Here is a 25,813-nt window from a genome sequence, read left to right on the forward strand (position 1 = left end):
ATTTGGGAATGTTTCTCCCTCTGCAATTTTTTGGAAGATTTGAGAAGGATCGGTGTTAGCTCTTCTCTAAATGTTTGATAGAATTTGCCTGTGAAGCCATCTGGTCCTGGACTTTTGTTTGTTGGAAGATTTTTAATTACGGTTTCAATTTCATTACTTGCGATAGGTCTGTTTATATTTTCTAATTCTTCCTGGTTCAGTCTTGGAAAATTGTACCTTTCCAAGAATTTGTCCATTTCTTCGTGGTTGTCCATTTTATTGGCATATAATTGTTTGTAGTAGTCTCTTATAATCCTTTGTTTTTCTGCAGTGTCAGTTGTGATTTCTCCTTTTTCATTTCTAATTTTATTGATTTGCGTCTTCTCCCTTATTTTCTTGATGAGTCTGGCTAAGGGTTTATAAATTTTGTTTATCGTCTCAAAAACCAGCTTTTAGTTTTACTGATCTTTGCTATTGTTTTCTTCATTTCTACTTCATTTATTTCTTTGCTGATCTTTATGATTTCTTTCCTTCTACTGACTTTGGGTTTTCTTTGTTCTTCTTTCTCTAGTTGTTTTAAGTGTAGGGTTAGATCGTTTATTTGAGATTTTTCTTATTTCTTGAGGTGAGATTGAATTGCTATAAACTTCCCTCTTAGAACTGCTTTTGCTGTGTCCCAGAGGTTTTGGGTCATCGTGTTTTCGTTGTCATTTATTTCTATGTATTTTTTAATTTCTTCTTTGATTTCTTCAGTGATCTCTTGGTTATTTAGTAATGCACTATTTAGCCTCCATGTATTTGTGTTTTTTACAGTTTTTTTCCTGTAATTGATTTCCAATCTCATAGCGTTGTGGTCAGAAAAGATGCTGGATATGATTTCAATTTTCTTAAATTTTCCAAGGCTTGATTTGTGACCCAAGATGTGATCTATCCTGGAGAATGTTCCATGTGCACTTGAGAAGAAAGTGTATTCTGCCACTTTTGGGGGGAATGGTCTATAAATATCAATTAAATCTATGTGGTCTATTGTGTCATTTAAAGCTTATGTTTCTTTATTTATTTTCTGTTTGGTTGATCTGTCCATTGGTGTAAGTGGGATGTTAAAGTCCCCTACTATGATTGTGTTACTGTCGATTTCTCCTTTCATGGTTGTCAGCATATGCCTTATGTACTGAGGTGTTCCTATGTTGGGTGCATAAACATTTATAATTGTTATAACTTTTTCTTGGATTGATCCTTTGATCATTATGTAGTGTCTCTCCTTATCTCTTGTACCAGTCTTTATTTTAAAGTCTATTCTATCTGATATGAGTATTGCTACTCCAGCTTTCTTTTGATTTCCATTTGCATGGAATATCTTTTTCCATCCCTTCACTTTCAGTCTGTATGTGTCCCTAGGTCTGAAGTGGGTCTCTTGTAGGCAGCATATATATGGGTCTTGTTTTTGTATCCATTCAGTCAGTCTGTGTCTTTTGGTTGTAGCATTTAATCCATTTACATTCAAGGTTATTATCGATATGTATGTTCCTATTACCATTTTCTTAATTGTTTTGGGTTTGTTTTTGTGGGTCTTTTTCTTCTCTTGTGTTTCCTGCCTAGAGAAGTTTCTTTAGCATTTGTTGTAAAGTTGGTTTGATGGTGCTGAATTCTCTTAGCTTTTGCTTGTCTGAAAAGGTTTTGACTTCTCCATCCAATCTGAATGAGATCTTTGCTGGGCAGAGTAATCTTGGTTGTAGGTTTTTCTCTTTCATCACTTTAAGTGTATCCTGCCACTCCCTTCTGTCTTGCAGAGTTTCTGCTGAAAACTCAGCTGATAACCTTATGGGGATTCCTATGTATGTTATTTTTTGTTTTTCCCTTGCTGCTTTTAATATTTTTTCTTTGAATTTAATTTTTGTTAGTTTGATTAAAATGTGTCTTGGTGTGTTTTTCCTAGGGTTTATCCTGAATGGGACTCTCTGTGCCTCCTGGACTTGGGTGACTATTTCCTTTCCCACGTTAGGGAAGTTTTCAAGTATAATCTCTTCAAATATTTTTTCAGACCCTTCCTTTTTCTCTTCTTCTTTTGGGACCCCTATAATTTGAATGTTGGTTCATTTAGTGTTGTCCCAGAGGTCTCTGAGATTGTCTTCAATTATTTTCATTCTTTTTTTCTTTATTCTGCTCCTCAGCAGTTATTTCCACCATTTTGTCTTCCAGCTCACTTATTCGTTCTTCTGCCTCAGTTATTCCGTTATTGATTCCTTCTAGTGTATTTTTCATTTCAGTTATTGTGTTGTTCATCTCTGTTTGTTTGTTCTTTAGTTCTTCTAGATCTTTGTTAAACTTTTCTTGTATTTTCTCAATCCGTGCCTCCATTTCTATTTCCGAGATTGTGGATCATCTTTACTGTCATTACTCTGAATTCCGTTTCAGGTAGATTGCCTATTTCCTCTTTGTTTATTTGTTCTTGTAGGTTTTTACCTTGCTCCTTCATTGTGACATATTTTTTTGCCATCTCATTTTTTTCTTTTTTTAATGAGTGGGATTGTGTTCCTGTCTTACTGGTTGTTTGGCCTGAGGCTTCCAACACTGAGTTTGTAGGCTACTGGGTAGAGCTGGGTCTTGGTGCTGAGATGAGGACCTCTGTGAGATCTCACTCCGATGAATATTCCCTGGGGTCTGAGGTTCTCTGTTAGTCCAGTGGTTCGGACTCGGACCTCCCACTGCAGGAGCTTTGGCCCGACCCCCGGCTCGTGAACCAAGATCCCGCAAGTGGCGTGGGGCGGCAAAAAAAAAAAAAAAGAGAATAATAGCAAAGTAAAAAATAAAATTAGACTAGGAAATTAAGATATGTTAGAAAGAATACAAAAATAAAAATATAGATGAATCAACAACCAAAAGATACATCAGTACCGCAATAGTGAAAAAGAGGAGGGAAAAGAAAAAAAACGGGGGGAAAGGTCTTGGCTGTGGAGTGCAGGGCCTAAGCAAGGGCAAGGTTTGGGCAGTGGGCGGGGACTATACTTAGGACCCACAAGGCTGGAAAAGGCCCTGGGGGCTGTGGGGCGTGGGGCTTAGGCTCAAGGAACAGAAGGGGCCCAGGTAGGTGTGCCCTTCCCCTGGTCTCAGAGAGCAGGTGACCTCACCTGTGAGCCCAGCAGACTTCCTGGCTTGAGTGGGCGGGTCAAACGCCCTCCACTCCTCTCCTCTTCTGCTCTTCCGGTCTGGGAGGGCCCCTCCCGCCTGCCTCTCCTGATCTCCCCAGCCTCCCTCTTATGCCTCCAAAGACCAATGTGGCCAAGGCGGGTGGGGGGGGCTTGGAGGGCAGGGAACAGGCCTGGGAGTTCAGCAGGCTCCCTGCGCCGATACCCTGCCCTCCAAAGCTACCTCCAGGCTGCGTGGGTCCCTTTTGATATGGATAAGTCTAACTCTAACACTGTGAACTAGGTTTGAGGGCCATCTATTGAGGCATCATATGAGACTCACTGAGTCTCACCAAGTTCAGTATTCACACAGACAGATCAGGGTTACAGATAAACCATGCATCATCAGGTCAGACTCATTATCACCAGGTCACATGGTTGAGGAAACATGGGGACAACTATCCCTCATGCCTGCAGACATTAGGTATAGTCACAATTTTGAAAAAATTTGCCACAGGCTTTTGGTTCTCCAACAGCTAAGAATGAATCCACACCAGCTCCAGGTCCCCTCAGACAGACAGAGGCATAATTAGCCCCACTTACACACATGCTAAACCTTTTCATACATTATCCTTTCCCTGTTTCTTTAGCTAGCAAACTCCTTCAAACTATTTCACATGGCAGTACCTTTGAGAAGACCTCCCACCACCTCTAGGAAAAGAATCTGTCACTTCCTCTTCTGTACAGCCATATCACTTTGTATAAACAGCTACTAATAGGGCTTCTAACATCTTTTAAAAATAACTTCTTAAAAATTATTTTTTAATGAAAGTTGTAGTAGTAATGTTTAATAGTTATATACTGCTTACTATTTTCCAAGGACCATCTATATGCTTTATATTTATATATAAGTTTCCTAGGGCTGCCAGTGGTACAAAAAGTACCACTAACTGGGTAGCTTTAAACAACAGAAACTCATTCTCACAGTTCTGGAGGCTAGAAGCCCAAAATCAAGATATTAACATGCTCTTCCTGAAGGCTCTAGGGGAGAATCTGTTCCATGTCTTTCTCTTAGCTTCTGGTATTGCTGGCAATCTCTGGTGTTCCTTGGCTTATAGATGCAACACTCCAGTCTCTGCCTGTCATATGACATTCTCCTTGTGTGTCTCTGTTCTGTGTCTCTTCTTCTCTTCTTATAAGGACAGCAGTCACATTGGATTTTGGGCCTACCCTACTCCAGTAAGACATCATCTTAATTTCATTGCATCTGCAAAGGCCCTATTTGCAAATGAGGTCACATTCACAGGTACTGGATGTCAAGATTCAACATATCTTTTGGGGGGGACACAATTCAACCCATAACTTATATCTTAACTTACTGATCTGCACAACACTTCTATGAGATACTATTGTCCAGGGCTTCCCAGGTGGCTCAGTGGTTAAGAATCCACCTGCCAATGCAGGGGACACGGGTTTGAGCCCTGGTCTGGGAAGATCTCACATGCCGCAGAGCAACTAAGGCCATGCGCCACAACTACTGAGCCTGTGCTCTAGAGCCTGCGAGACACAACTACTGAAGCCTGCGCGCCTAGAGCCCATGCTCCGCAACAAGAGAAGCCACCTCAATGAGAAGCCCGCGCACCGCAACAAAGAGTAGCCCCTGCTCGCCGCAACTAGAGAAAGCCCGCACTCAGCAAAAAGGATCCAATGCGGCCAAAAATAAATAAAAATGAAAATAAATAAATTTATATTAAAAAAAGATACTATTGTCCATATATTAAATAAGAAAACTAAAGCTCAAGGTTAAGAAAAACTTGCCCAAGGTCACACAGCCAGTGAGTGGCAGAGCAAGAATTTAAACCCAGGTTAGTTGGCTTCAGAATCTAATCACCTAACCACCACACTATACTATCTTTACAGGCAATAAATAGAAGTCAAATCAGCTAAAAGACTTAACAATGACAACAAAACAGCAGTTCCCTATTTATGCACTCCTCCCCAACACACACACACACAACACACACACACAGATGCAATCATAATTAGCCCACTATTCAGGAACAACCACTTTTAGCTTTTTTCTGGTATTTACACCCATATTTCAAGTAACAAGTACATATTGTTATTTTTAATTTATCAGTTTCAAATATCTACTGATTTTTTATGATAAATGAGGATTTTTAGCTCATGTACATTCTCTTTTCCTCCCTCCATCATTCCATTATCAGTATATATCAATTCTTGATTAAATCCATATTAAGAGTTTACATTATTATTACTATTTAAAAATTATTCACTGCTGAGGCAAGGAGTATGCTATTAATATGTTTCCTTTCCTAAAATATGTATTTTTTTCATACAGTTTATAATTAAACCATTTTTTCACTTATGCAATTTTCTGTAATCACTTACTTCCTTCCTCTACCCTTTAACAACTCTGAAAAGACCCTCCACAATACAATTTTGCATGTGGTTAAACCTGTCAGATCATCTTTACATTTGGTGTTTTTCTTGCAGGCACTCATCCTGGAACCCTCCAACCTTCTGCTCCAATCTGGAATCGCTCTGCTGTGGTCCTGTTGCACAAACTTTGCCCTGGAAACTCTCTTCACTGTCATTTTGGAAACTGTTCTTCTCTTAGGTTGGAATCCCATTGCCTGGATCCTCTGTTTTGCTCTTTTTGTTTTTGATCTTGTTTTGGAGCATTTCTACCAATAGCTCCCTTAATAAGAGTAAATATTTGAGATCACATACATCTGAAAATGTCTATTTCAACTTCTCATTTGATTGACTGTTGGTTACATACAGAATTCTAGGCTTGAAATCATTCAGATTTTTAAAGGCTTTACTTAAAAATCTTCTGGCTTTCAGTCTTCCTGCTGAGCAGTCAGATGCTTGAAACTTTATATATACTCTGTTTTTCTTCCATAAAAAGTTTTTAGCCTTCTCCTATTCAGGTGCCTTGGGTCTTCTTTCATTCACAGCATTGGGTACTGGGTGGGCCTTTTCACAATGAAGATTCCTGTCTTTCAGTTCTTAAAATTTTTAATAATTCCTTTACCTCTGTTTTCTCTTTCTAGAACTCCTGTTGGTCAGGTGTTAGCCCTTCTGGATTGATCCTCTAATTTAAGAAAAAAACTTTTCCCTTTTATTTTTCAACTCTTTGGCTTTTTTGCTTTTGCTCTGTCTTCTAATAGAGATTTCCTGGGCTTTCTACTGATTTTTTTTTTTCTGGCATATCATATTTTTGAGTCCTATAAGTTGTTTTTTCATTTTCTAATGTTTTGTTTTGCTGTTTTAATGAAATTCTATTCTTGTTTAATGAGTAATATCTTCTCTCTGAGAATATTAATGTTTGCTTTACATCTTCGATTGGGGAGAAATGGTTAACCTCTTTGTCCATGTGAAGATAACCTTGGGTTTACCTTCTCCCAGCACTGTTGACCTGAAAACATACTGGATCACACAAAAAAACTGTGGAGAGGAAAGCCAGCTATATTACTAAGCAATATAATTTACTGAAAAAATATGACCCTTGACTGGTAAATTACATCTGAAATGGAGGACTGTAAGTGGACTATAAAAATCTAATGGAAAACACAGGCCTTAGCTACCTGGTGTGCCTCTTGAGAGGACTTGGAAGCTATGCTCATGTGCATTATAAGAAATAGTTCCTACTGCATATGAGACTTTCCTATACTGTGCCTATGTAGCCTTGGCACTTCCAATTGCATGCATTCCTTGTGGGGCTAGGAAGTAGCATCTGGTTGGCTGCAAGGACTTCCAGTGAAGATCTACGTGATATATTGACATGCCATGTTTTCTGTCCTGTATCATTTTGCAAATCTAGATGAACCTCGCACCAGGTTTTGGCCTATTGTATCTTGTGAGTGTAGATGTAAATTCAAGCCTGAAATAACAATTGGTGGCCATAATAAGCACTCATTCCCTAAATTGGCTATTTCTTCTTCTTTTTTTTTTTTGTTTGTTTATTTGTTTTAGTTTTGACCTATGCCTTTAAAATTGGAAGATTTCAAGTATCTGGAGATCCTAGGCTGGTCAGTTATATTTAGGGTTGAGGCAATTAACGACTGACTGGAAGCTTTGTCTGTGAGAACTGGGCAGAGTGTGGTGGACTTCACTGTGAAGCAATTATAGCCAGCCAGCTATTTTTCTTTTCTTTTTTCTCCCCCCACCCCCGGTAAGGGTTCTCCAAATCTCTGTTAGCCTTTTCTCTGGCATTCTAAAGTTGGTGGAGGGTGAAGAAGGAGAGACTGCTCAGGCATAGTGGTGGTGGTAGGGGACAAGGGTATTAGTTCACTGTTCGGTCAACTTTCACTTAATTCCTCTGTTTTCAATACCGTGCCTCATTCCTGTTCAGCTCTATGTCTGAGGTCACTGAGTTTATAGCCTTTCTGATTCTGTTTCTGTAGTGATTAACACACCTCTGGTCTTCTGTGAGGGAGGAGGAGTCACCGGAATATGCAGGATGAGAAGAGTCTGGGGGTCTAACCCCTCCTGATACAGACTTTCACACAATCTCCACTTTCAGCCCTATGTCTCCTCAGCGACTCTATAACATGTGGTGTCTCCAATTCTTGATCCTTTCCAAAGTTCAAGGGAGAAAAATCATCTGGCTTTTTGTATCAGTCAGAGTCCCGTCAAGAAATAGAAACCATACCAGAAATGTGAACGGGGAAAAACAGAATTAGCAAATGCAGAAAGGAACTATGACTTCTAAGCAGGAGGGTGAACCAAGAAGGAACTAAGAACTCAGGAAAGGGCCCCCCAACGCCCTCAAGACTGAGATTCAGACTTTTAAGGAGAGGGTATGCCTGCCACAGGAATGTGCAGACCAGAGGTGAAGAAAAACCTTGCCAGAGAGTACAGGCTGGAGCTGGTTGCCTGAGGGCTGCCAAGGTGAGTGCTACTGGGTCTTCTGTTTGCTGATCTGCTGGCTTCTGTACATGGAAAGTCCCTTTGTCCTGCTATTGGTCTTGCAATGTCCCTCCAGAATCCTCTATTGACAAAGCCTAATATCAAGCTAGTTGGCAAAAAAGAAATGTTTATACGGTCCAGCTCCAGTATAATAAAACAGAGCAAAAAAGGCAGATTTGCAAAACTACAATGAAGTAACACTTCACACTGGTCAGAATGGTCATCATCAAAAAGTCTATAAATAATAAATGCTGGAGAGGGTGGGGAGAAAAGGGAACCCTCCTACACTGTTTGTAGGAATGTAAATTGGTGCACCCGTTGTGGAAAACAGTATGGAGGTTCCTTAAAAAACTAAGAATAAAGTTACCATATGATCTAGCAATCCCACTCCTGGGCATATACCAGGAAAAGAAAAAAACTCTAATTCGAAAATATATTTGCATTCCAATGTTCATAGCAGCACTATTTATAATAGTCAAGACATGGAAGCAACCTAAGTGACCATCAACAGATGAATATATAAAGAAGATGTGGTATATATATATATAATGGAATATTGTTTACCATAAAAAAGAATGAAATATTACCATTTGCAGCAATAGATATGGATCTAGAGATTATCATACTAAGTGAAGTAAGCCAGACAAAGACAAATATTATATGATATCACTTATACGTGGGATCTAAAAAAATAATACAAATGAATTTATTTACAAAACAGAAACAGACTCACAGACATAGAAAACAAACTTATGGTTACCAAAGGGGGATAAATTAGGAGTATGGGATTAACAGATATACACTACTATATATAAAATAGATAAAAAACAAGGATTTACTGTATAGCACAGGGAACTATATTCAATATCTTGTAATAACTTATAATGGAAAAAAATCTGAAAAAGAATATGTGTGTGTGTGTATAACTGAATCACTTTGTTGTAGCCCTGAAACTAATACAATATTGTAAATCAACTATACTTCAATTTTTAAAAAAGGTAGATTTGGAGCTGAAAGATAATAAATTGATTACTGTCACACTTGTCATCCATACCTCCCACCTTTTAGAGGCATTAAGTCTTGACCATCTTCATGTTTGCGTCATTCTTCATTCTCCCATCAGCTCTCTATCTTAATACTTTAAAGCTTAGAGTTACAAGTTGTTTCTTACTTTCATCAAAGACAGTATTTACATTTCTGTGCTCCTTATCGTTTTGGGGTAATTAACAAAAGAAGGAGTGATGGTAATTTCTTAACTCCTTTATCAGGAAATCTTCCCACCTTTCTATAATTACTCTATTTTAAAACTAATGTCCTTATCAAAATGTGACAGTCTCCAGAGCAAAGACAGCCTTTAACTCATCTTATGTTCTTTTATCTCCCTCAGTGTCTCACCATGTTATGAGCTTAATAAAGGTTGGGTGAATTAAATGACATGTACATTCTTTAAAAAATTTTTTTATAAAATTCACAATTTGTTTCAATCAGTTTTATAGACATACATCAGGCACCCAAATTCCAACAAGGCTGTCTTATGAATCTATGCTGTTTATTAAAATAAGAAATAAGCAAAAGCATTTATAAGTCAAGGAAAGCTCACCTTTAATCCTACTAGCAAAGCAACTCACTCTCTATACAACATACTTACAATAAAAAAGAAACTTTTCATTTTATTCATTTATTTAATGAGCAGATTGTCCTACTGCTTTAGATATATGCTGCACTATAATATATTTCTAATAGTTGTCCTCTAAAATATGTTAATTTATTTTTAAATGCCTATACTTACCAATTCAGGGATGTCTTTTACTTTTAGAGGAACTTGGATTAAACCCAAATGAGTCCTGAAACTATGAGAATCACCATTTTCATAATTTGGGTTGCGAAGATTAATTAATACCTTTAAAAACAAATGCAACATAATTGGTTAGTTTCTTTATTGACTATTTACACTTATAAAATTGGCAGTAATAATCTTAGTATATATCACAAGATTAAAAACTATCTGGGTTGTGCATATACTTTAATTACTTTCTGAAAACTATAAAATTGTATTAAAATGTTAAAATACTATAAATATGTTTTTAATTTAATATTCCAACAGATGATCTACCATATAAAACTAAAAAATTAAAAATTTAGTTAGAAAGAAAAACTTTCTGATGGTAAAAAGAATTGTTTGATTATAATATTTTACCAGGGAAAATGACAGAAAAATTTAAATTGCTTGATTGTAATATTTGCCAGGGAAAATTTCAGAACCAACTCTACTCTTTTAAAAACAGATACTGACAAGGTTTATAGAAAGACAGTGAATAACATCATAAGGTTTTGCCGCTAAACCAAACCCAAAGGGAAAAAACATTTTTCAGAAGCCAAGCTAATAAGAAAGACGGATTTATATATTTTTCAAAATTAACTAGATTAAAAAAACCTTAGATATTTGCACAGCCTTTACTCTAGGAATCTCACTTCTTTCAGTATGATTATGGAAATAATTAAAGCTGTTTGCAGAGATAGTGCAGAAAAAAACATCAAGGAAGTACTGTTCTCTTATAAAACAGAAAAACATGAGACAACTTAAACATTCCATTAGAGGAAATTACCTAAATAAATTATGTTTAATTCATACAAAATACAGTGTAATATACCTCAATTAATATCACAATATGTTTATTAAATTAAAAAGTTACAGTAAAGTAGTATTTATTGCTGTATGATGGCATTATGAGTAATTTTTGTTTTAAATTTTCTTCTTACATATGTTTTCTTATTTTTCTAACAACACACATTTTGGGGAGAGAATAATAATAATTTCAAAAATATTTAAAAATTGAAACTGTTGAGGGAAAGAAACCACCAAGAATCCAAGGAAGGAGATTAGAATGACAGAAACACTATCATATCTGAAGAAGGCATTCATAAACTGATAACTAATGGCTGATAAAATGGAATATGCTATAAGGCCAAAAGAGTTTCCTAAAATTGCAAACACTAAATTGAAACTAAAAATATCAAAGGTATTTGTTTAAAAAAAAAAAGAAAAAAGATTTAGCAAAGAATCAACAGTGTTAAATACAGACTAATATAGAATAACACAATTTTAGTCTAATTACACAAATAAGGGATCATACTTGCATGGGAAACTCAAAAACACAGAATTGAAAAGAAAAAGAAACTACGAATATGTGGGCAATAGAAAAGAGAAAATATTAGAAAAGCAGAAACTATAACTAAGGAAATGATTATAGAAAATTTGCTTGAGTTAAAGAAGAATCTCAGCATGACTAATAAAAGGATCAATTCAGCAACAGTCCTGAAGGCCACAGACCACTATGATTGTTAAGGAGAAAACATAGTTAAAGACAACCATAAAAAAATTACATGAAATTTAAGTGCTAGAAAAGGAAAAAGTTTGGGAGAAATCTTTAATAAGCTAAGAGAAATAATGCTAGAACCATAAAGGCAGTTTCAAACCAAAGTAATTTTTCTTTAAAGTGAAAAAGATACTGCTTACAATTCAAAGGACTGAAATAATTTCTAACAATGTTCTATGCTGGCAAACTGGTATCAGAGACAATAGGTTCAGAAAAGAAATAAAAATAAAATGTGAAAGATTCAATCATTCGTTTACTCATTCACTCAACACATTTACTGAGCCATGATGTGCTAAGCACTGCTCTACCTGTTGGAGAGAGAACAGTTAAGTATAGGATCATCTTGCAGCTGCAGCTGGTTTATGGTAGCTCTATCTTATCTTCAGGGATACCTGGACATCTAGTAGTAACCCTTGGCCAAGATGGGGTAAAATGCACTAACTAGTCATTTATAATGTGCTATTTAATGTCCCCTGGAGGAACTCCATATCAGTTTATTTACATTGTTTATTGAAAAAAATGTACAGATTGCTGGTTTACATCTGAATTACCAGTGGGGTATAAAAGACCCCTCAGAAAACTTGTGCCTCGACTCCCAAGACTGAAGTATCTTGCATGTACCTTGGAGATTCATAACCCAAAGACAAAGTGCATCCTGTGCACCTGAGAAAGGGGCCTGGGAGATGTGTCTGGAAATTCCTATCTCTTTGTATTTGCATGTATTTTCTTTCTCTTGCTGAAAGAAAGCCTTATGTGGGTGTATCCTTGTGGGTGAAGTCTTGTTGAGCCTTTTCAGTTATCTGACTTGACTCTGTAATTGTTGCAGCAGTGAACAAAACTTCCATCTAATAGGATAAGGCAGGCAATAAGCCAAATAGGAAAATAGTATGTTATATGATGCTAAATGCTATGGAGAAAAACAAAGTAGGAAAGGGCTATAAGGAGTTCCAACCAGGGGAGCCAGGGAAGGCTTTGCTGAGAAGGCGACATTTTTGTGTGTGTGTATGTGTTTGAATTTTTTCCATGAATGTTCTTTTTTTTAATTGAAAAATAGTTGATGTACAATATTATGTTAGTTTCAGGTGTACTACAAAGTGATTTGACATTTGCATACATTGTGAAATGATCACCACAGTAAGTCTAGTAACCATCTGTACCCATATAAAGTTATTACAATATTATTGACCATAGTCTTTATGTTGAGAATGTGACATTTAAGCAAAGACATAAGGAGTGAGGGGAATGTACACACAGGTATCTGGGGGAAAAGCACTGCAGGCAGAGAAAACAAGGAGCAAAAGGCCCTCACAAATGGGCGGAAGCCAAGGTAAAGCAAGGAGGCAAAAATAGCTGAAGTAGAACAAATCAGGAGAAAAAGTAATAGGAGATGAACTCAGAGAGGTGGTGGTGTAACAGACCAAGCAGGATGTTTTAGGCCACTGTCATGACTTTGGTTTTTAAGTAGAAGGAGATAGGAAGCCACTGGATACCAGAAGAGTGGCTTCTTCAGAATTGTACTTACAAGTCTTCCTCTAGAAACTCTGCTAAGAACAAAAGGACAGATTCTAGGTGGGCAGCTTAGAAGCAGAAAGAGCAATTAAGAGGCTACTGAAATAGTCCAGACAAGAGATGGCTGCTTGGACCAGTGAAATAGGAATGATCGTAGTAAGAAGTGGATGGATTCTGGATATACTTCAAAGGTAAAGCTGAAAGGATTTGCTGATGGATTACATGTAAGGTACAAGAGAAAAAGTGGAATCAAAAACAGGTGAATTAAAATAATTAGTGAGTTGTAACTGCCTACTGAAGAGTTCCACTTGAATGCTCAATATGCCTCTCAAACTTAATTAAGCTCATCATCTTCACTAATGGACCTGTTTCTCCTCCTGTATTCTCTATCTCAAGGGCAAGTTACCTCTGCCCAGTTACCCAATCTAGACACTTAAAGGTTATCTTTACGTTTGTTTCTTTTTTTCTCATACTCCTTAGATCTAATCGGTTCCCAAATCTTCCTTAAAATCTCTCAAGTCTGTTGAATTCTTTCCATTTTGAATGCTGTTCTCTTAGTTCAGACCTTTATCATGCCTTGCCTGAACTACGAGAACAGGGAGGAAGTAAAAAAGGAAACAATTCACTGAGCACCTATATGTGCCAGGAAGCAGGCTACATGATTTACAGTCACTATTTTTTAATCAAATCTTCCTGATTTACTTCCCTCTAATTTTTCCACACTCCAATGTATTTTCCAAGAGCAATTTCCAAATATAATATAATCATGTTATTCCACCGCTTCAATGGCTCTGGGGCTTTTTACATGGTGATTCCTCTGCCTGGAGATGTTCTTATACCATCATTTCTTTTGCATTTTTACCTCATTAATATATATATATATATATATATTTAGTCAATAGAACCTACCTCAAGAAAATCCTTAGGTGCATAAACAGGCCTGAAAAGGCTTAGATCTAGAATTAATAAGATAGATTAAAACAAAATTTCAATTATAACATAAAAATTCTTATTAATAATAAATTTTAATGATTCTTTCATATGTTGCTATTCAGCTAGATTAATTCAAACATTTGCAGAATATCAGTTATTTGTCATACATTGTGTTAAGTACTGGGCCAATAAAAATAAAAAGATAGTCCCTTCCCTTGACAGCCTAGATGACATACTCTAGCAGAAATAAAGAGTCCCCCCTTTGATAAATTTGTAATAGATTATTTGTAGTTGAATTGAAAAACAATGTCAGTATAATATGAAAGTTCTATATGAGAAGAGAGAATTCTATATGAGAATTCTCAAAGTACTTAGAATACAAACAATGCATTCTTAGTGAATTCCTGTAGTTGTATTGAACTGTTCTCCCTTTTGAACTTCTGTAACACACTGCTCCCTTTAATATGGCACAATTTCTTGCCCAGTACCCACCTCCCTCAACTTGTTTTTAAGAAGGAATGGTGAGGAATTATGTACATGTCTACCTAAACAATTTTATATATGTATCTGTTTATCATAGTAAATGTTAGAGTTCTCACTCATTATATGTTTATAAAATTGATTGACTTAGTTTTAAACATTAAAATGAACCAAAATAAATTCTTAAAAACATTTTAGAAGCATTAAAACTGTTCCACATATACTCTGGTTTCTCTTCAGATCAAGTAAATCTCTTGCCTTTTACTAAAGATTTTCGTGGAGAGAAACAAATCTGAGTGTTTAATAAATTTTTTGAGGCCTTGCTTTGGCAGGACTAGTAAAACAAAAACAAACTTTTCCACATTTAATCCATCTTTAACATCTCAATGTAATTAAAGTTTGAAAAAGATTTGTCTATGAAATCCACTGAATGATTTAATTTACTCTTTTATAAAAATGTTTTCAACTGCTGCTTTAAAAAAAGATAACTGATTTAAATATCCTCAAAATAATGGAGAACACTGACCAAAGTTAGGAATTTTCAACTGCAAAGTAGAAGTTTAAGCAAAAAAAATCAGATGATAGTAAATTAGTGGAGAGGGAAAGTTGCTATCTTTCCAAAAAAATTGTTAATATTGTTATTTTGGATTCACAATTAAGGAGGCAATTTTTTTTTCCCACTACCACATTTTGACAAGAGTTTTACATATACCTGGCTCATCAGTTCCCATTTCATTCCATTTATTGAGAAGTTCTTTCTGTTCTCCAACTGGCCTCTAAAAAAGGTAATTTTAAAATTGGTTTTGTTTTGTGAAGTTAAGCAGTGCAGCTGAAAAATAAGAATCAATACCTTATCTAAAAGCTTAAATAAGCTACCATAACACAAGAAAAAATAATTTCATGACATATGGTTAGCTTTTTTAGGGAATTACACTTAAATTACATTATTTAACTATTACATTATACGTAGTCTCAGTGGCTCAGTTACAATGTGGTGCTAATGAGTCCAAGAATAGAAGGTAAATGATCTGTGCTGGCTAGTAAAATTTCACAAAGAAAAACTGCTCCTCAGCCACATACTACATCTCTTACCCCATCCAGCAATCTCAGAAATGCACTGCAAGGGGGGCTGGCCAAGGGAGTGTGACCTTGAGTCAGCAGCATCATCTTCCTATATGCAAGACAGTATATTATACAATACTACATACTTAGACAGTTTTTCACATAAATTTATCTTTTTTTTTACACCATCCTTCTGGTGCCTTCAGTGACTTGTGCTTGGATATTATCCAAAGTACATTCACTATATCCTGTCCAACAGCAGGAAATAAATAGCAGGTTGGGAGAATGAAGTGAAGAGAAACGTTCTCTCCTACTCATGAGCAGCTATAAAGAATCCAGAATATTTCTCAAGTGGCTTTTCTCTCCTTTTTCACCTCTCCCCTCTCGAAGCCCAGAGTGACAGATAAATGTTGAGTATTAGATCTAAATAGTTCTGCAGAGATGACAAATCATTCAAGTAAGGAGACTAAAGGTAATTAAAATCTTTAAAGTGTATTTATAAGACAAATCTCCAAATCACCTATACTGCAGTCTATATTTATTCTCAAGATATAGGTTTATTACAAAAAGCACTACAGCATACATAATAGAAACCTATATAAACTACATCCACATAATTGGCCTTTTACAGATTTTTGTTTCAAAACAAACTGATATACTAGTAATAAAAAAAGATAAATCTGCCTGACAGTTATTTCCTGATACTTCCTAGTACTTGATTCACAAAAAAATACTTAAATGTTAAAAGTACTTTCCGTGCTCTGTGGTGACCTAGATGGGTGGGAGGGAGGTCCAAGCGGGAGGAGATATATGGATACATAATAGTTGATTCACTTTGTTGTAAAGCAACGTTGTAAAAATTGTAAAGCAATTTTTATACCCTAATTAAAAAAAAAAAAAAGTACCTTTCGTGCCAATGGGATACTCAGTTCAGTGCACATACTATTTAAACTCTTCAAAATTCTTTTTTCCCAACTTCCCTGAAACATAAGGAACAATCTATTATTATTTCTGTTTAACAGTACCAAAACTGATTTTAAAACATTAAAGATGTTATGAGTTATATAGAAATGGTGAAGTTGGTTGAGATTGGTTATCTTTATTCATTAGTTTACTCAACAAATATTGATTACTGCCTACTATGTGCCAGATACTATCCTTAGTGCTGTGAAGTAAGCTGTGAATAACAGAAAGTCTCCGTCCTCATGGAACTGACATTCTAGTGGAGGATGGGAATGAAGATAGACAAAAAAAATAAATCAACAATCAGATGGTGATAAACATTACAAAGGAAAACAGCAGATAATAAAAAGGTAAGTTAGATTTAAGCATTTTAGAAATGTTTGATACTCAGGAATCCCATCAATGACCTAGTAAAATAAAATTTTACAGAAATTGTTATAATTTTTCCAAACATGATATTTTACCCTAAATACTTCATCATGAATTTTCTAAGAATAAGAACCTTCTCCTACATAACCACATTACCAGTCACACCTAAAAACACTAACAATAATATTTCATATTATCTAATATTTAGTCCATATTAAAAAATTTCCAATTATCCCCATAAATGTCTTTATAGTTTTAAAAATCCTGGATCCATTAAAATTGAATGCATTACATTACATTTGGTTGTTATGTCTCTTTCCTTGTACCTTAATCTAGAGTGTTTTCATCCTTTTCTTTTTCATATTGACTTTTTTGAGGAGTCCAGACCACTCGTCTTTTATGTGTCACAATCTGGATTGGTCTTACTACTTTTTCACAGTATTTATTACATTTCTTGTAAACTTGAAATAATAAGTTAATTTTAATGGTCAGTCATAAATTGATTCTCCATATATACCATATTTTAGTAAATTATTCTTTTTAATGCCAAGCTAAAATGCCATAATTTTTTGGTCTTTTTATTAAAATATGCCTACAGACCACTTCTGACTCACTAAAACCAAAATAAAATAATGCCAAAGCTCCAAAATTTAGACCAAATGAGGAGAAAAGGAGAGAACTATATATTACATTATCCATAAAGGACAGTTACAACCAGACAATAAAAATAGAATAATAATAATAGCTCCATTATGTGATTGTTATAAAGATTAAAGTACTTTGAACTGTGACACAACAATGATAATAATCATTCAATAACTGATAGCTTTTACTACAGCTATCATTATTCAGAGCTTCTTCTTTAATACACATATTTAAATACATTACTCTCTATCTGGAATAAACCCTCCATGCCCTCCTCCCATCCCAACATACTCATTCCTACATTATCTGAATAAATTTTATTCACCTTTCAGGTCTTTACCTCTATTATGCCTTCTCTTACCTGGCCCCTCATCCCAGATAATATTCGGTACCTTTGCTTATGGGTTCTCACAGCACCTCTTCCTTCACCTATCATAGCACATATCACACTTTGTCTGGCACATAATAAATTCTCAATAATTGAACAGATTTTACCCTAAGTTATGTTGCAAGCATTTAAAAATAATCTGATACAACTGCCTAAGCAACGAATGAACAGGGAAAAAATCATCTATAGGAGGAATACAGAGCTGTGTGAAATGCCTAAGGCTTAATTTACTAAATATGTAGAAATAGGTTTTCAAGAATAAAAGAATACTCTTAACATATTGCAGGAAATACTGCCCATACCGTGTGACCCCACCCCCTTCCCACCCCGGGCTGGCAACCCGGCCCCGCCCCGGCTGTGGCTCCTGGCTGCAGAGAAGTCTGAAACGCAGGTGCCCTGCCAGGGCCTGAGTGGCCATCCCCCCCACCGCCGGCAGACCTGGAGCGCCCTGTACAGGGGACACGGGCTCAATCCCTGGTCCAGGAAGATCCCACATGCCACACAGCAACGAAGCCCGTGCACCACAACTACTGAGCCTGCGCTCTAGAGCCCATGAGCCACAACTACTGAAGCCTGTGAGCCACAACTACTGAAGCCCACACTCCAGGAGCCCATGCTCCGCAACAAGAGAAGCCACTGCAGGGAGAAGCCCGCACAGCACAACGAAGAGTAGCCCCCGCTCACCACAACTAGAGAAAGGCCGCGCGCAGCAACGAAGACCCAATGCAGCCAAATAAATAAATAAAATTAATAAAAATTTTTAATTGCATGAAGTACCCCCAAAACGAATTCCATTTACTGGCTTATTTTCAACTCTCTCGCTTTTCTCTTTTTTTTTTTTTAACTGTAAAAAGTTCTCTTAGATCCAAGACTTAAAATACATTTGGGTACATTATTCATGACCAAACTTTAATTATTAAAATATAACCCACTTTCACCCTCAACATCCTTATCCCCAATTTAACTAGATAAATCTTATTCAACATTCAGATCTCAGCTTAAAAATAATTTCCTTTAATAAGCCTTCTGTCACTTACTTCCCCAACTCCAGATTGTTGGGGGAGCAAGTATGAGAAAGTTTAATTTAAAAAACTGTAATTTTAATTCAGTCATTACTATAAAAATAAAATTTGCGTAAAGATTAAGAAGTCAATCCCTGAATTTGTATTACTTATCCTATTATATAAAGAACTAAATTTCTAGCTATTGAATTATGATTCCAAAAATTCTCATTTTCAACCACTAATAAGAGGGCTCTTGAGTTGATAAAAAGAAAATAACTCTAAGATATAAAAACAAAATTAAAGTTACAACAGACATCAATGTGTGGCTTATACGCTGTGCATATTTTCAAGACTGCAATACACAATTTTAATACAGCATAAAACCTACTAAAAACTCAAACATGAAGACCATTTAAAATAGAATGATACTTTCTATAATTACACCTTGATAAGATATTCTGAAACATATTTATCTTATCCTTTAAAAAATTCTTCTAACAAAAACCTCTCTTCAGGTGTTTTCAATAAAGTAAAATTTTAAGTGATTAATCATAGTTCTCCTAAATGGATATCCCACTTTACCAAGTATTTCAACTTACCAAATTTAAATTTAATGTTACATGTAATATATAGAGAAACTAGTTAAGAAAAAAGTTACAAAGAAAAGAAATTAGATATTAGAAGAAAGCATTCTGAATGAAAATAATTTAGGAAACAGAGCTATGTGATTTTCATGTGTTTACATATGTTATTTTATTAATCCTGTGAGATATGTATCATTACCCTCATTTTACAAATAAGGAAACGTTTTAAAAGAACACCTGAGAGTAGAATGGAAAAGAATATTAAGAACTGAAGCAATGCTGCACAAAGTTTTATTCAATTATCATTTTTTCTGTGCTCCGCAACTAAAGCAGAAACTTGGAAATGGGGACTTCCCCGGTTTTCCAGTGGTAAAGAATCTGCCTTACAATGCAGGGGATGCGGGTTTGATCCCTGGTTGGGGAACTAAGATCCCACATACCATGTGGCAACTAAGCCCGCGCACCACAACTACTGAGCTTGCCCGCCTCAACGAGAGAGCCTGCGTGCCACAAACTACAGAGCCCATGCACTCTGGAGCCCACGTGCCACAACTACAGAGTCCACGTGCTCTGGAGCCTGCGCACCACAACTAGAGAGAGAAAACCCACACACCACAACCAGAGAGAAGCCCATGCACCTCAACAAAGAGCCCACGCACAACAACGAAATATCCCGCGTGCCGCAGCTAAGATCTGATGCAGCCAAAAAAAAAAAAAAGGAAACTTGGAAATGATCCAGAAGAGAAGAACAACTTAAAACTGAGAGAAGGAAAGAGGAAAAGGATGTTCAATTCAGAAAAAATCAAATTTTTATGGCTAGAAAAGGGGGAAATGAGGGGTAACAGCTGAGTTTTCAAATAATGAAAAGACATAGATCCAACAAATGTTTATTGTGCACCTATTAAACACATGTCACTAAAAGATGAATGAAACAGCATCCCTGTAGTGAGGGTGGGGAGGATAAGACAGAAACAAATAATATAAGCTGCAAAAAGTTCAAAAGGGCTACACCAGTCTATATGTCATAAACCAAAGAAAACATAAAACAATAAGCAAGCAATAGGAAGCCAGGTATATCAAAACTTCTAGTTGACAACAGAACACATACCACTTCCTTGAAAATCCTAAAAATAGGCAAGGTTGGCAGGATTTTTCCAAGGTACGCCTTGCAAGAACTTCAGTCAGATGGTCAGAAGTCATTTCATAGAAGTCTTGGATGGTCAGAGAAATCATTTACTCAGACATCAGAAATAGTAATAAGATTTCCTGACAATGAGGAGAAATCCAAGATGAAGCAAGTGGCTGCTTTTAAGCTGGGTCATCCTTTAGGTTCCCTCAAGACCTCTAATCTTGAGTAAGTGGTATTCATTCATTCCTTTGTCTCACTGACCAACATGTACTGAATGCTTTCTATCTATAAAGCACAAAGCTCAGACCAGTGAGTAAATGTTATAAGGAGCATGTAACCATTTAACAAGAGAAAGAAACTTTCCAACAAGTAAGAGGACTTAATCAAAACGGGTTAAGTCAGTGAAATTGTGAACTCCCTGTTTCCAGAGTTCTCCACCAAAAGGAGATGAACTCTAGAGGTTGGACTGGATAAATGTGAAGGTCCACGTTAGCTCCAGTTTTACAGATACTTAATTTTTCTCAGGTCCTATTTCTGGAGGTGAATAAATAAGCCCTAAGTCTCAAAACTAAATGCTCAAAAAAAATCATAGTTATTTCTATGCTATTATTTAAGCAAAAATTTCAGTGTGTACCTAGCACCAAAAAAAAGTAGAAGTAGCAAATAAGTTATTGAAAAATGACAGTGCATTAATACAAAATAAGAAGAAAGTAATAGTTTCTACTCCAAAGACTTATAAAATAAAGATCTTCTAAAATGTTGTTTAAAAGGAAAATGAATGGCATTTTACATTTAAAATGTTTAAATAGGAAGATATTACCTTTTACCTAAACCCATATCCTCTCTAAATGAAATTATTGTTGCATTCTAATCAGTTTCCCTAATAATTGGAATCTATGGTATTAACTCAAAGTATTTCAAGAGTTTTATAAATACAGTAGTTTCTAAGCCACGAGAGGCAAAAGATTCGCAAAAGAACTGCAACTGTATTGAAATCTTTAAATGGGTATTAACTATCACCTTGCTACTTTTTCATAATAATGAAAATAAATAAGAAGTCATTAAACAATATATAATAAATATATAACATGCAAACAACTATGAAATTATAAAGTTTAAAATTACTTTTTTCACCCTGAAAAGAATAAAGTAAAACAAAATAATAATCATCCAGCTATCTAATGGAAAAAGGTTTTAGTAATTCTCTAATTATAAAAGTAACACATTTATTCAAGATAGTTGGAAAAACAATAATATGTAAAGAATAAAATAATAAATAAGCACTCATAGATTTCAATCAGCCAAAATAACCACTGTTACCATTTTATTCTCTTCATTTTTTTCTACGCATGTATGTGTACAATTGAGATGTATATGTGTGTATGAATATACATACGCATATATATACATTTAATTAAAGTAGAATTATTTTGTTTTTATAGTTTGCTTTTCCATTTAAGATTATATCATATGCAATTTCCCATGTCATTATATTTCTTCAAAAATGTCATTTCTGATGCCTGTATAACATTGTCTTTTGGAGTTTCCATGTTATATTTAAGCAGGCCCTATTGCTGTTCATTTAGATGCTTTAAAATGTTTTACTATTATCATGAACATGAATTTCTGTGTTTCTCTAATCTGAGAAATGAAATTACTAGGGATAAGGGTATGAATATTTTCTAAAAGGGAATACTTTGCAGTTTTTGATTATTCAATCATTCATTATTTTAAAAAAATATCTATTGAGCATCTACCATGGGCTAGGCACTATGCCAGATGTTGCAGATACAATTGTGAAAAGAGAGACACTGGCCCTGCTCTACAGAATCTAGTGATGATACAGACAACCCAAGTATTGTGGTGGGAAGTATAGCGTGCCTCCCATGTGGAAGACTGGAGAAACAGGATAAATATCTGAGTATCTGAGAACTAAGGGTCAGAAGTCCTTCCTAAAGAAACTATCATCTAACACAGGACCTGAAGAATATGCAGAAGTTAGCCAAAAATATGTGGGATTTGAGGGTAGGCAGTTTTGGGTAGAAGCAACAGCATGAGCACAGGTTCTCCTGCTGGGGAACAACTGAGGAGATCCAGTATGATTAGAGAGAGAGAACGTATATGTGTGTGGAATTGGGCATGGGAGTGGCAGTAGGGGGAGGGACAGTGTGAGGAGGCAAAAGATGAGACTTGAACAGTAAAAAGGGGCAAGATCATTTATAGTCTTTTAAGCAAAAGTAAGGAATTGGAGCTCTATCCTAAAAGTCTTAGAAGTTTTAAGAAATGGAGTGACAATACAGAAGGCAGAAAGACCAATTAGGAAGGGGATGTGAATTGAAGTAATATAAAACTAGCAAAATTCTCATTTTTGCTAAGGTTACTGGATTGACAGTGAATAGGATAAATTCAACCACGCAGCACACCTTGAGTTTGTCTGAGCATTTCTGGACTGGATACAGAAATAGGCTGAATATCAACAGGTAGTGTAGATTCTGGAGTGGCTGTCCAGATTCAAATTCCAGGTCTTCCACTTAGTAGTTTGGTAAAGTTGGCCCTATCTAAGACCGTAAGAGTAACTCATTTCATAGAGTCAGCATAAATATTAAATGAGTGAATACTTGTAAAGCACTAGAATGGTACCTGGCACATAATTAGAGCTCTATGTGCTTACTACTATTATTTCACAAGAAAACTTATGCACTTATATTTATCACACTGCATATAAGTTTCTTCAAATATTGCTTTCTGTGAAAGGGGTAGCAAAATAGTTCCCAAAGTATTTTACATGGAAATAGATTACATAAGTTTGAACAACACTAGATTAAATAAAAATTAAACAGTTTCTTTATTGCAGAACCTCTCTGAGCTGTTAACATGCCAAAAGAAATTGTAAGCAACAAAATTAAGGAGTATTAGATTTTAAAAAAGTATAAAATAAATATCCATGAGTCCCTACTGATAAAAATAAATGATTGAAAAAATAAATAAATGGGGGAGAGGAGACAACTCTTCCATGCAGAAGAATTCCAAATAATTTCTGTAGATACCCGCCCCCTCAGGGAGGTGGAATGTAACTTCTCCTCAAGTGTGGACCATGACTTCCTTCCAGAGGGTACAGTATACATACAAAGGGGGGGGGGGGAGGGGGGAAGAGTAGCTTTACAGTGGAAAAACCTCACAAATAATACCTCAATCAGGCAATCAAGGTCAACATCAACAGTGATATATCATATTGATAGTATATACCATGATATAATTTAATGAATATAAATGGCATTTTATATCTGTGATCTTCCTCCAAAAAACCCACAACCCTAGTCTAATAATGAGAAAAACATCAGACAAATTCCAAGAGAGGGATATTCTACAAAATACCTGACCAGTACTTCTCAAAACTGTCAAGGTCATCAAAAACAAGGAAAGTCTGAGAAACTGTCATAGCCAAGAGGAGCCTAAGGAGACATGACAACCAAATGTAATTTGGTATCCTGGATGGAATCCTAAAACAGAAAAAGGATATGAGGTTAAAACTAAGGAAATCTGAATAAAGTATGAACTTTAGTTATTAATACTGTATTAATATTAGTTCACTAAGTGTAACAAATGTACCATAGTAATGTAAGATGTTAATAGGGAAACTGGGTACGGGTTCCATGGGAACTCTCTGTACTGTCTTCTCAATTTTTCTGTAAATCTAAAACTCTTGTAAAAAATCAAATCCACTAAAAATAATAAATTGTGATTCACCAAGAGGAAGGCAATGTGTGCTTCCATCCCCAAACTTATTTGTCCCTGGAACCCCCTTTTACGGAGCATCTCTCAGGGCTAGGATTCAGCATAAAACACTCTGGAAAATGCTGATGCAGTATAAGGAGCCTCTTCCCCTCATCAGCCCAGAAAGCTTCCTAGCCATCTTCCCTATAGCACACAGCACTTTCTACCTTATGTTATCAGTACATATGTCCAAGTCTTATTTCAATTATTAAATCATGAAGTTACCTGAAGGCAGAATCTGTATCTAATTTATTTCTGAATCTTCACAGCACATAGCAGAGTGTCTTCCACTCGTAGGCATTCAGTAAATAGCTTTTAAATAAGTATTGTAATAATTGCTAGAAAGGATGGTAAATGCCTTTACTTATTGATTCATTATAAACCTAACTAAATTCCTGCTACATAAAGGTCAGTATACTAGGTAACAGCTACACAAAAGTCTTTTTAAAATTGTTACTGCTTTCCAGAGGCTTATAGGAAAAGATAGAAAGATGCGTACAGAAATTACTATAATAGAATGCAATTTGTGAATGAAGGCCATAAAATGACAGTGTGCTACAAGAGTCCAAAAGAGGGAGAGATCCTTTTCAACAAGGGTAATAACAACGTCAGAGAAGAGATGCCATCTGAGTTGACACAAAATAGATGGGATTTACATAATGTAAAGCAGGCAGAGGGCTTTCCATGACAGGAAAACAAAGTAAGTGTTAAAGATGCAAGAGGAAAGGCAAAATGATTCACTTGGAAGGGCACAAACGGCAGTTATAAGACAGCAGAGACTGATAAAGTGGAAGGAGCAGCTGGGGACAGATAGTAAAAACTCTTAAATGGTGGGCTGTGGAGTAGAAACTTCATTTGTTAGGCAATTGGCAATCACTGAAGGTTTGTTAGAAGGCAGTGAGATACATTATAAGGGTTCATCTGCTTGAGGTTAAAGTTAATAGTATTGAGGGTACATAAGGAGAAAGACAGATTGAAAGTTGGTAGTTATAAAAGTTAGTAGTGAGGGACCTTCAAGATGGCAGGGGAGTAAGATGTGGAGATCACCTTCCTCCCCACAAATATATCAAAAATATATCTACATGTGGAACAACTCCTACAGAACACCTGCTGAACACTGGCAGAAGACCTCAGACTTCCCAAAAGGCCTGAATGAGTCAGAGCCCCCTAATCAGCCACTGTTTTAACCCTGTCCTGTCTGGGCAGGAACAGATGCCTGAGGGCGACCCACACACAGACAGGGGGCCAAAACCAAAGCTGAACCCCAGGAGTTCTGCGAACAAAGAAGAGAAAGGGAAATTTCTCCATGCAGCCTCAGGAGCAGCAGATTAAATCCCCACAATCAACTTGAGGTACCCTGAATCTGTGGAATGCCTGAATAGACGACATCCCAAAATTGAGGCAGTGGACTTTGGGAGCAACTGTAGACTTGGGGTTTACTGTCTGCGACTGACTTGTTCTGATTTTTATGTTTATCTTAGTTTAGTTTTTAGTGCTTGTTATCATTGGTAGATTTGTTTATTGGTTTGGTTACTCTCTTTTTTTAAATTATTA

General features: G+C 36.0%; 1 protein-coding gene and 1 non-coding gene across 3 annotated transcripts in view; one reads left to right on the forward strand and one right to left on the reverse strand.

Annotated features, from left to right (window-relative positions):
- Positions 1 to 25,813, reverse strand: part of TBC1D19 (TBC1 domain family member 19) — a 160,147-nt gene that overhangs the window by 76,236 nt on the left and 58,098 nt on the right. For both annotated transcript variants that reach the window (XM_068542262.1, XM_068542261.1), the window contains 4 exons: positions 16,309 to 16,383; positions 15,054 to 15,117; positions 13,838 to 13,884; positions 9,832 to 9,942 (listed from right to left, as the gene is read on the reverse strand). In XM_068542262.1, coding sequence (XP_068398363.1) covers positions 9,832 to 9,942; positions 13,838 to 13,884; positions 15,054 to 15,117; positions 16,309 to 16,383 — 297 coding nt within the window. The remainder of the gene's footprint in view (positions 1 to 9,831; positions 9,943 to 13,837; positions 13,885 to 15,053; positions 15,118 to 16,308; positions 16,384 to 25,813) is intronic.
- On the forward strand, positions 14,562 to 14,677 carry LOC137764499 (U5 spliceosomal RNA). Its single transcript, XR_011074001.1, has one exon. It is a non-coding gene; the product is annotated as a U5 spliceosomal RNA (small nuclear RNA).

This window comes from Eschrichtius robustus, chromosome 4 (assembly GCF_028021215.1).
Source record: "Eschrichtius robustus isolate mEscRob2 chromosome 4, mEscRob2.pri, whole genome shotgun sequence".
NCBI classification, from domain to species: domain Eukaryota; kingdom Metazoa; phylum Chordata; class Mammalia; order Artiodactyla; family Eschrichtiidae; genus Eschrichtius; species Eschrichtius robustus.